An 11,726-nucleotide genomic window follows, 5' to 3' on the forward strand; every position below is an offset into this window, starting at 1 on the left:
CTCTCTCTGTCTCTCTCTCCCTTTTCCTCTCTCCTCTCTTCCCTCTTCTCTCTCTCATTAATAAGCCCCAAAGAGCATGTATGGAGATGACTGAAAGAAAAGAACAATTTTCATTCTTCCCACTTGACAATGTATTTTCTTTCCACTGTTTTAAATCCGATAAAACAATATAGTTTGGCTATTATAAAAATGTCAAACAGAAAAAAAGAATAAAGAGAGTACCTTAATATCATAAGAAAAGTTATAAAATATGATTTTCATGTTTTTGTGGTACATACAGTGTGAGGAAATCAGTGCGTGATGCCTTAAATTGTTGATGGGAGTTAAAACTGAAAGAAATGCATAGAGGACATCTTAGACAGGATAACAAAAGCCTGAATCTTTTGTATATCATTTTGCTCAGGCGTGCTATTTATCTTAAAATAATTTTGCGGAAGCCTATTTGGAGTGGAGCCTGGTATTAAAATCAAGATTCTGCTTAGCTATAATTCTTGTGCACCAGCCAGGGAGTGAATGGAGGGAGAAGGAAGGAGAGCACTCCCTTTCTGTAAGGCTTAGCAGATATCTTGTATCCACATTTACAGGTTGTTATGAAACTTTTTACTTTTATGAAATCCCTTAGCTACATATGGTATTTTTCAAGGTATCTACTGCAAAGTGGTCTGTGTATTACCTTGCTTGATAATTAAGGGCAGGGACAAATTGCTTCCTATATGCTGTACTGTCATTATTAGAATGGCTTGCCATACGAATTTCTCTAGGAAAATGTTTAAAATGCAAAATATAATAAATATGAAATCTTATTTTCATTAATTATGTGGAAAAAGCCACTACCCATAATTAGGCCAGAGGAGATACCTGAAATGAAATTTTGATATTTGTATTTATCACAAAATCACTCAAAGAAATACATTAGTATGTGGCCTGCTGCAAGATTTCTTTTAGAAAATTATTTATAAATTTTATAAACATTTTAAGGTATTTTTAAATAATCATATTTTGTGAATGATACTTCTGAAAGTCATTAAGTTTATTATCTTAAGCTTTTTTGCAAGAAACCAAATAAGAAAATTTTGCAGTACAGCATGATCTAGGACTTTCTTTTTGTCTCATGTAATGAAAGTACATGTGGACATTTATTCTGGAAAACTATTATTTAAAAACATCGACCAACTTCCTTCCACATGTTCTGAACTTCTTCAGGGAAATCTTATCAGCCTCAAAAACAGAGGATGCAGCTTTCCCAAGACTGTAAGATTCAGCAGGTTTCCTAAATTCTGAACTGTATAACTCTAGAAGTTTCAATTCTTTTGCTATAATCTTAACAAGTAAAACCAAAATCTGATGCTGTGAGAAGACTGATAAAATATTTAAAAATTTGGCAAGTATAAACAAGAAAAAAAGAGACAAGGCACAAATGTGCACCAAAAATGAAAAAACACCAATGATTACAGACTACCCCATTAATGTTAAGAACAAACAAGGATGTGTACCAACCCCACTACCACTCAACATTGTTCAGGAGATCCCAGCAAATGCAGGAAATGATAAAGGAAAAATAAGTATAAATAGTGCAAAAGGATAAATTAAAGAGTAACTGTTGATGATATGACAGCACATATAGACAATCTGCGATCATCTAGCTAATAAACGATTAGAACTAATATGAGAGTTTAACAAAGTCATCACTTACAGTGAGCTCACGTGTGATTCCGGCACTAAAACTTAAAAACAATTGCCGTATTGTCTTTACCCCTCAACTGGCTATAACATAGCAATTGCCCTGAAGTGGCTTCTGATTTCAGTGAACAATTCCAGCTTTTAATGATAATCGCATTAGACCCCACTCTGTCCTTTAAAATATTAAATACATCTGTACTCACTTAGAAATTGAGGGAATTTTTTTGATGATCTTTTTCTTTACACAGTATTCTGGACTATATTGCAATGGTCAATTTCTCATGTCAGGGTATTTAATACTCATTACAGAAGTTTCTCAGGTTTTAGTCTGCTATGCCTGAGAGCCAGTGTTAATCTGTTTCTAAAAGAGTGCTGTAGCATTGCAATCCACTATGGTACTCCACAGAAGGCTTCTTTCCTAATGACATTAGGAAGGGTCTAGATTTGTATATCACTGGAGTTGCGAGTGCCCTCTCTCTGTACATTTGTATACACAATTAACAGGAGGCTCTATAAGCACTTTGGTGGGAAGTTCCAATTTCAGATTGAATCCTAAATGAAGCTGACTTTATAGTGCACATGAATGCCAGATAACGTCTGTTATTGTCTCCAGTGGAGTGAGGTTTTAATGTACATCTTTTTTTAATCCAGTTTCAGGGTTACGTTTGTATTTCAAATAAGATGTCATTAAGGTGACAGCCAAGGCAAATTCTTTTAGTTACAATTTTATTTTAAAAACTCTAAATTCCTCAAAAAGATAACATTTTCCTAGGAAGTTCATTTTCCTGATTTCTGAGAAATTTCCATATTTCCAAAAACATGTTTGAAGTTTCACAAACACCTTCACTCACCAAGAATTCATAACTGCGATGTTTAAAAAAATATTCATGGATGTGACTATTAATTATCAGTTGTTAGTCTTAACAGGGTAATACCTAAGGTCCAAATCTTGTTTCTTACTTGGAGAGTAACTCTCACTGTAGAAAAGAGGAGCTTCTCTATATCATCCAAGATCTTAATGGCTACCTCTCATAGATCTCAGTCCCTCACAGTTTGTTCATGCCTGTCAGTTAAGGAAGATAGTACCTAGAAAATCTGTGCCATTATAGTTTTTAACAGAGTAATCAAAAGAATCAATCACCCAGACTTAGCCGTGATTTGAATTTGATTATAGAGAGAGATTCATAAAGAACAACCATTTCAGCTAATGTCATCCAGATCAATGTGTAGCTGAGACTGGAAGTACTGCCCTATACCATTTTTATTTTATTTTATTTTACTCTGTTTTTTTTCTTTTTTGGTTCATTTTTTGTTTGTTTGTTTGGTTTTTTTTTTTTTTTTCCTCCTCTGAGGCCTACAGTTTAATTTCAGAGGCTTGAGTTGTTAACAGGGCTGCCATTTCTGCTTTCTCAAACCACTAACCAAAGAAGTCAAAGGTGAAACTGTAGTCACCTTAATAGATGGAAAGTGATTATTAAATGTGATGAAAGAATCTGAGATGTTGGCCTCTCAATTTCTACTGTCTACTACACCAAATTATCATTCACCAAAACAATGATGTAGTGAATTAATTTAGTTGTAAATTTTATTTGAATAAATTCTACTCTGCACCTACTTAGTTACATAATTTGGGAAAGTATATTTAACTTCCCTGAACTTAAGTTTCTTCTCCTCCATTTTAATGTAGTTTTTATGAAGAACAATTCAGAAATTACACTTGAATATGCTCTTAACAGTGTAAGTGTCTTTGATTTCTGTAGACAGTTGCTTACATAATAGAGCTAGAGATAAAGAGACTGCTAAATCTTGGAAGGAATAATAGACATCACACTTCGAATGAAGCAGCAGGATAGAGACCTTCCCAAAACTGTTCCGATGAAAACTTTCAAAGAATCCCTAGTTCTCCCAAAATACAGCTTGAGATTAGTGCAGCAGGTTCCTTGTGAACCTGGACTGTCATACATCCATACATGAACTCCCAGTATTCAGCAAAGAAATATATATTAAGTGCTCCGTAAGACATGAGAAGTAAATTTGAAAATCCAAACCTCTCATTTCACTATTGAGGCTAAAGTTGAAGCAATATAAGATAGTGAAGTTCATAGAAGTCAATCACAAGATGGCTAAGATCCAGTCTATTGTGAATTTGTTGCATAATGCTTTCAGCTCACGACATTGTATTAATATAATGAGCACTGCTGAAGGTCACTGTTGGACTATCAGAACTCTCCGAAAGTCTTTTGGTCTACCATTTAGCAGTTATGCTCCATTGTATATTTTTCTATCTCTATTTTTTTTCCGCACCTGTCCTTTTAAGAAATGGCTGCCAGAAGATGTCTTGTTAAAAGTATAGTTTGGCATCTGTCACAACTTTATGCAGTTAAATTTCGTGCATAACTAGAAGAAAATTATAATATTTCATAAAGGCCATGAGGGCCTGCACAGAACTGTCCTGCGGACATTCCATATTGGAAGGAAAATAATTGATGTTGAAAAATTAAAGCTAAAGGTGAAGTTTTACCTGCTTATTAAACCAATTGAATTGTTAGTTTTGCCTAGTATTTCATGGAAGGCTGGTAGTCGTTATATTCTATTGCTCTCTTCTATGTGTTAAGACCAATATGTGCATAAATTAAAACTTTAAAAATCCACAAAACCACAATGAGATATCACTTATCTCCAGTGAGAATGGCCTTTATCAAAAAGTCCCAAAACAATAAATGTTTGTGTGGATGTGGAGAGATAGAAACACTCATACACTGCTGGTGGGACTGTAAACTAGTGCAACCTCTGTGGAAAGCAATATGGAAATACCTCAAAGAGCTGCAAGTAGAACTACCGTTTGATCCAGCAATCCCATTACTGGGCATCTACCCAAAGCAACAAAAGACATTCTATAAAAAAGACATCTGCACTTGAATGTTTATAGCAGCACAATTCACAATTGCAAAGATGTGGAAACAACCCAAGTGACCATCAATACGAGTGGATGAATAAAATGTGGTATATGTATACCATGCAGTACTATTCAGCTATAAGAAACAATGGTGATATAGCACCTCTCGTATTATCCTGGATAGAGCTTGAGCCCATCCTTCAAAGTGAGGTATCACAGGGATGGAAAACCATGCACCACATGTACTCACCATCAAACTGGTACTGACTGATCAACACTAAGGTGTTCGCATGGTAGTAATACTCACTGGGTGCCGGTCAGGTAGAGGGGGTGGGAGGTGTGGTTTAGAGAGGGTGGGGTGAGTAAACCCACAGCTAATGGAGACGGGGCGCACTGTATGGGGGAAGGACACGCTTGTGGCCCTGGCTTGAGCAAGACAAATGCATTTCATGTAACCCAAGTGTTGGTACCCTCATAATATCCTGAATTAAAAAAAAATGTGGTGGCTGGTTTGATCTTCCATCCAGAGCGCTCAAACTTTCTCCACATCAGAAATAAAACTGTTTCACTTTCTTACCATTCATGTGTTCACTAGAGTGGCACTTTCAATTTATTTGAAGGCCTTTTCCTTTACATTCACAACAGAGCTGTTTGGTGGAAGAAGCCTAGCTTTCAGCCGATCTTGGCTTTTAATAAGCCTTCCTCACTGAGCTTAATCATTTCTAGCTTTTTATTTAAAGTGAGAGACATACGACTCTTCCTTTCACTTGAACACTTGCTGGACATTGTAGGATTATTGATTGGCCTAATTTCAATATTGTTGTGCCTTACGAAATAGGAAGGCCCGAGAAGAGACAGACATGAGGACAGCTGGCCAGTGGAACAGTCACAACACACACCACATTGGTTGATTAAGTTCTGTGTCTTACATGAGTGCAGCTCGTGGTGCTCCAAAACAACTGCAATAGTAACATCAAAGATCACTGACCACAGATCACCATAACAGATATAATAATAATGAAAAAGCTTGAATTATTGAGAGAATTACCAAAATGTGACACAGAGACTTGAAATGAGCATGTGCTAGTAGAAAAAGTGGCACTGATAGACTTGCTCAACACAGGGTTGCCACAAACCTTCAATATGTAAAAATTGCAGTATCTGTGAAGCACAAAAAGCAAAGAGCAATAGTACTTCACCATCTGGGTTTTCACCTATATTATTAACTTTATTTTTCAATTTATTTATTTAAAATACACACACACACACACACACACACACACACACACACACACACACACACACACACACACACACACACACACCAAGTTTGACCTCTTCCTTTAAGGGCCTTTAATTCCGCCAAATGGCAAATTTCCAAGTACAAGTAACCTGGTGACTTATTCAGTCCAAAGCATGTGGGGGAGATTGAATCACTCAGGGTTCGATCAGAGAATGAGAAACACTGTGGGTGATACACATATAATAAGGGACTTATAATAGGGTCCAAGCCTTATTTAATTGTGGGATCTTGTTAACCAGTCTTAGTAAGGCTCTTGCCTTTGCTTCAGGTGCCAGAGCCTGAAGTCAGCAGGCCAGTCAGAACGGAAAGATGAGTGTGAAGTTGGGGAAGCAAGGATAAATGGAAATACATGAGGAATATCTGGAACTCACAAGGACTGACTGGAACTCTTGTTGATCTTTCACTGCCTCCAAACCTCCCAACTTCAATGACATGAGTGCCCCGCAAGAGAAGTGGACACTCTTTTTCATGGAGTTAGTGAAGCTGAAGAAAAATATGAGGGAGAAGCTGGAGCAGTTGTGGGCCCGCCTGCAATCCCACTCCAATAAGGTAAGCCAGCACATAAGCAAAAATGTTCACGAGCTTCAGCAGCACTTGATGCCCCAGGTCTTACACGCTGAGCGTAAAACACATATGGCTACTGCTTTACCTTTGCCTTCCAAATCTTTCACCAAATGCCTCTCATAGCACAAGCAATCTCAGAATCATACAGGGAATGCTGAACAAAGTTTTAGCTTTTATAGCTGGGTGCAGCGGCTCACACCTGTAACCCTAGCACTCTGGGAAGCCAAGGCGGAAGGATTGCTTGAGCTCCGGAGTTCAAGACCAGCCTGAGCAAGAGTGAGACCCATCTCTACTCAAAGTAGCCAGGTGTGGTGGCACGCACCTGTAGTTCCAGCTACTCGGGAGGCTGAGGCAGGAGGATCGCTTGAGCCCAGGAGTTTGAGGCTGCAGTGAGCTATGATAGCACCACTGCACTCTACCCAGGTTGACAGAGTAAGACTGTCTCAAAAAAAAAAAAACAACAACAAAAAAACCACAAAGGTTTTAGCATAGCTAAGTTGGCAGGGTATAAATCCCCCAGAGAGGCAGACTTGCTTCCAAACAGCAAGTAGAAAAATAACTATATAATAAATCTGTTTTTGCTATTTTTCTAACACTCATTTTCACTCGAAATCCCAAATGCTGTTTTTCTAATGTTTTGTTAATGTTGTTAGTGGTATGCATCCCAGGACGTTATACATGATGCCCCAAACTTGGGATTCTAGTTTATAACTCTCTTCTCCTTATGCCCTGTTTTAAACAACAGTGCTCAGCTCAGTCTCATTGCATTCTCCACATTAAGTTCCCTTTTGGGATCTTAAGGTCGATTCCTGACAGCAGCCCTAGGCAGGGGTCCTTGGTAGGGGTTTCTTGAGGCCCCCAGATTCCAGGGTAGTTGTTCCTAACTTTGAATCTCAGTGAGCAGGAACTTTGGTCAACCTATTGTCCATTCCAAAGTCTAATCTCATTATGCAAATTTCTCTACTTGCTTCCAAGGGACCAGAGATAATACCTATTTCAAGGAATATTATTAAAGGAAAGCCAATGTCAGGGTATAAGATGTTTCATGACATCTTTTTATCAACAGAAGTCTGCAAAGAAGGGTGTGTTATAGTTTATGGGTGTTGGGGGGAAGGTGATCTTTTGCATTTACCTACACAAATAACATGTATAAAACAAGAATAAAAATTATTGAAGCATAATTGGACATCCAGTACCCCAAATTTACATTAAATAAGGCTTAAAACCATTTTTAAAGCAATTTAAAATCAGTTGAGAGTTTAGCAATGCATGATGTCTAACAAGATTTTTCTTCCAATTATATCAAATGGTTGTCTATAAGCATAAACAATTTTTACTGCAACATTGTTACTCTTAAAAGTTAATTGGAATATATATTTTCAAATATGAGGGATTCTTATACTCCTGCCTGGCATCTTACAAAACCTGGTTGTCCCAGGAGGACTTCCTAGAAGGTAATCCTGTGGGAGTTCTCAACCATAAAACTTCAAGAAAATTTGAAAGTGCAGAGCGAACAATTTCATGTGATTACATTTAATTTACTTCTTCCCAGCTTCGGTGTGCTCAAATTAATCAATATTATTAAAATATAGATTCAGAAAATATGGCTAACCCCAAGTTATTTATTCTAAGGGGGTGAATTATCTGGTTAGGAATTTATCTACCCAGCATTTTCTCTTCTTTTCCTTTTCTGAGTGTGTGTGGCACCAAGTGTCGGTATTCAAGGAACAAAACCATGGTTTGTTTTATTTAACTTTATTTTTAAAGAATAAACACATTTCTGAAATTATCAAGTCAACTGAACAAACTGATCTTCAGAATAAATTGCTAGACGTGAAAAAAAGGTAAAAAGGTCATAGTTTTCAGAATGTCAAAAATGAGAAGATACATCTAATAAGGTTATTAATTTTTTCAACAAAATTAGGAAACTTTAGGGGTCAACTATAAAGGAATATAGCAAAAAAGGCACAAATAAATTGCTTATGCATTCATATAAAGATAAAGGATAATAAAAGAGGAATAAAGAAACCAAGTAAGAGGGGAAGAACCAGAGAGGAAGAATGTGGGAGGAAGGAAGGGAAGTAGAGAGGAAAGAGATAGAAGAGATGGTTTTTAGATTATCTTGTGGAAAATAAAAGACAAAAGGTAAATCTATTAATCTATTAACAAATCTAAATTAGTCAAACTGAATTTTTAAGTCCAGTGTACTAGAGCTGGCATCTAGCTGGAATGGGTACGAGGCCTTCAGGAAGGCAAGCACTGCACTCAGTCTTGGTTCTCCTCCTCCTCGGACGAATCTGAGGAGCTGGAAGACTCATACAAGCCTCCACCTACGACCCCAACTTCAGGATCTCCCCAGTGCTGTTGAGGACCTCTTTGTGTCAGGTGATGCATAAGGAACCGAAGCATGTGGCTGTCAACCAGGTCAGGGTGCTGCAAGTTATCTTCATCTCGTTCTTGCTTGTTCTTCTTAATCACATTCTTTAGCCCAGTGAGCTCAGTGGAAGCTTTAGCTGTGGGTGCCCAGATCTTGGCATCATGGTCTAGGCCACTGGTTGCCAACACAGGTAGGCAAGGGTGGGGTTCAAGACAGTTTACTGCGCCTTCATTATCCCCCTCCATTAACTGAATGATCTGGCAGGATGATTTCTCCCAGAGGAAGATGTGCCCACAATCACTACCGCTCACTACAAACTCACTCTTAGGGCCATAGAAATTGACACCTTTGATTGTGACATTATTTCTGTGCCCCTTATATCTCTTAACATATTGAGCACCATCATCATGAGAGGAATTGAAGAGGTAAATATCATCATCACTGTAGCTGGCCAGGAGCTCTGTGCCATCGTGGCTGTACACGAGGCAAGTGATAGTTGTTTTGGAATCACAGTTAATCAGGTGATGAGGACAAAATTTCTTGAGTACGCCATTGTTCTCATTCTCATCAATTTTCCTCTGGTCATAAATCCTTACAAACTGATCTTGTCCACCCACTGCAAATTGGTAGGTATTGACAGGATTCACATAGATTGTGTACAGTCCCACTTTCTTCTCCCTCTCTTTGGTTACCACCACTTTTGAAGCTGGCCTGCCTTGTCTGAGGTCAATGGTGAAGACAACTGCATCTTCACCTGAACTTAGGAACTTAAAAGGGGAGTCTGGCTCCAGAGCCAGCTTGTGGGAGGCTGCCTTGTGCTGGGCCACACATCTAGTATTCTTGCTGTATGGCATAATAGATAGATCTGCTACTCGTACCTGGCCATCACGGGCACATGTGGCCAGGATGGAATCACCACAGTTAGGAAGGAACTTAGCCTGAAAGACATTATTTTTGTGGCCACTCTCAAAGTCCAGTACTGGCCGCTCACGCATCCAGTCCCACACTATCACCTTCAAGTCATCACTGCTAGTAGCCAGCCGGGTGCCACGCTGGTTAAAGTGCACAGTGTTCACACAGCCGACATGACCTTCAAGGATACACTGCAGGTAGAAACGCTGCACAAAAGCTCTGGCCCCACAGGCCTCATATACAAAGCGGGCACTTGAGCCCAGCTGCCGCTGCCGAAGAGCAGTAAGAACTTGCCAGCGAGGTCGGGGCAGGGCCGATGTCTCTGAGGATACCCAGTCCTCCAGGGCCCGATCCTCATCTGCTGAAATCTGCTCATGGTTGGCCTGACTGCACCTTACACACAACCGAGGCTCCTCTTCCTCTTCCTCCTCTTCTTCCTCCTCCTCTATCTCCGATTCTTCCTCATCCTCTATCTCCGATTCTTCCTCATCCTCTATCTCCACTCCTTCCACCTCCTCCATCTCCACTTCGTCCACCTCCTCTATCTCCACGTCTTCCTCCTCCTCTTCCTCCTCCCCTTCCTCCTCCCCTTCCTCCTCCAAGTGATAATGGAACAGGCTTTCACCACTGATACAGAAAGGGTCAAAGTCGTCCGTATCATCAATGTTAATGTCCTCACTTGAACTTTCTGTGTCTGCTCCTTGACTTTCTATGCCGGCATAGTTGGGGAAACCACCATCCCTGGCACCACCGCCATCTCCGGTCAATCTCGGAGGTTCTGAGGCCTCCATTTCACTATCTAAGTATGGCTCCCTCCCCGCCATTGCTCCAGACCTCTCCTCGGCGCTGCTGAGGTGGCTTCCGTCCTCTAAGTCTGGTAGGCCGCCTGTGGCGCTCTCTTCGCGGGACATCTTGAACAGTGTTTGCTGTAGCTGATCTGGAACGGGAAAAGCTGACCCTTAGTAGCTAAGGGAAGTGGGCAGACCCGTCCCGAATGAGGACAGACCTGAGGAGAAAGGACGCTAGCGGCACGGAGACGCCAACGTGGCGGGCTAAAGCAGAAGGGGAAATGGGCGGCTGAAGCAATTACGAGTACGGAAGCTGGTGAGGTTCAAAAGACTTCTGCCAACATTGCGTCCTCGCAGCATCCAGAGACTGCTCTGATTTTTCCAGGCTCAAAGCCCCACCCCCACAACCATCTTACTCTGTGAGCAGCTGTGCATGCTGTTTCTTTGAAAATTGAAACTTGCTGCACTTTGGAAAATGTTCTTATTAGAGAACCATCAGCAAAAGTGATCCTCCCTAGGCAAATAGTTTTCAGAAGATTCTCAGTGCTTTCCTAGAAGATAATGTGCAATATGAGATGAAGATGTAGGTAAAAGCAATGAAAGGTTAGCTAAGCTTCCCATAGCTAGTGACTTCCTGACATACAGGAAACATCTTAAGAAATTTGAACAACTTGAGGGAAACCCTGAGAGCTCTAACTGGTAGAATCAGTATAGAGTTGCCAGATAAAATACAAGACATTTTGTTAATTGCATTTCAGATAAACAACGAATAATTTTTAGTATGAGTAGATCTCAAATATTATGTTAGACATACTTCCGCTAAAATTTTATTCATTATTTATCTGAAATTCAAATTTAACTTGGTGCCTTGTATTTTTATTTGTTAAATCTAGTAGGCTTCATTAGTGACAAAAGGAATTTAGTCCCTCAATGTAATCAAGGTTGAAATCAACTGGTCAATTGAAATTGGACACTATAATGAGTAATTGCTTCACCAATTTGAGATAGAAGTACATCCTTTTTTTCTTATTCCTCCAGAGATTCTATATAGTTATTTGGAGTTAGATACTTAAGACACTTAGGGAATACCAACATAATTTTATGAAAAAAATTCTATGATTGTTATAGAACTATCAAAATACTTTATATATCTTTCAAAATATGTCAGAGGCTTCTTTGGGGCCTTTTAGGAAAGAAAACAGGTGT

General features: G+C 39.4%; 1 protein-coding gene across 2 annotated transcripts; it reads right to left on the bottom strand.

Annotated features, from left to right (window-relative positions):
- Positions 1-8,708: 8,708 nt before the first annotated feature.
- On the bottom strand, positions 8,709-10,643 carry LOC105815721 (DDB1- and CUL4-associated factor 8-like protein 2). Of its 2 annotated transcripts, none has more exons than XM_012650960.1 (2): positions 10,284-10,643; positions 8,709-10,229 (listed from the first exon to the last, which is right to left on the bottom strand). In XM_012650960.1, exons 1-2 carry the CDS (start codon positions 10,641-10,643, stop codon positions 8,709-8,711), a joined length of 1,881 nt encoding a protein of 626 aa, XP_012506414.1. The 2 variants fall into 2 exon arrangements, with proteins under 2 accessions (XP_012506414.1, XP_012506416.1); XM_012650962.1 differs by having other exon boundaries at positions 8,709-10,205; positions 10,269-10,643.
- Positions 10,644-11,726: the final 1,083 nt, after the last annotated feature.

This window comes from Propithecus coquereli, unplaced genomic scaffold (genome assembly GCF_000956105.1).
Source record: "Propithecus coquereli isolate 6110/MARCELLA unplaced genomic scaffold, Pcoq_1.0 Scaffold342, whole genome shotgun sequence".
NCBI lineage: Eukaryota > Metazoa > Chordata > Mammalia > Primates > Indriidae > Propithecus > Propithecus coquereli.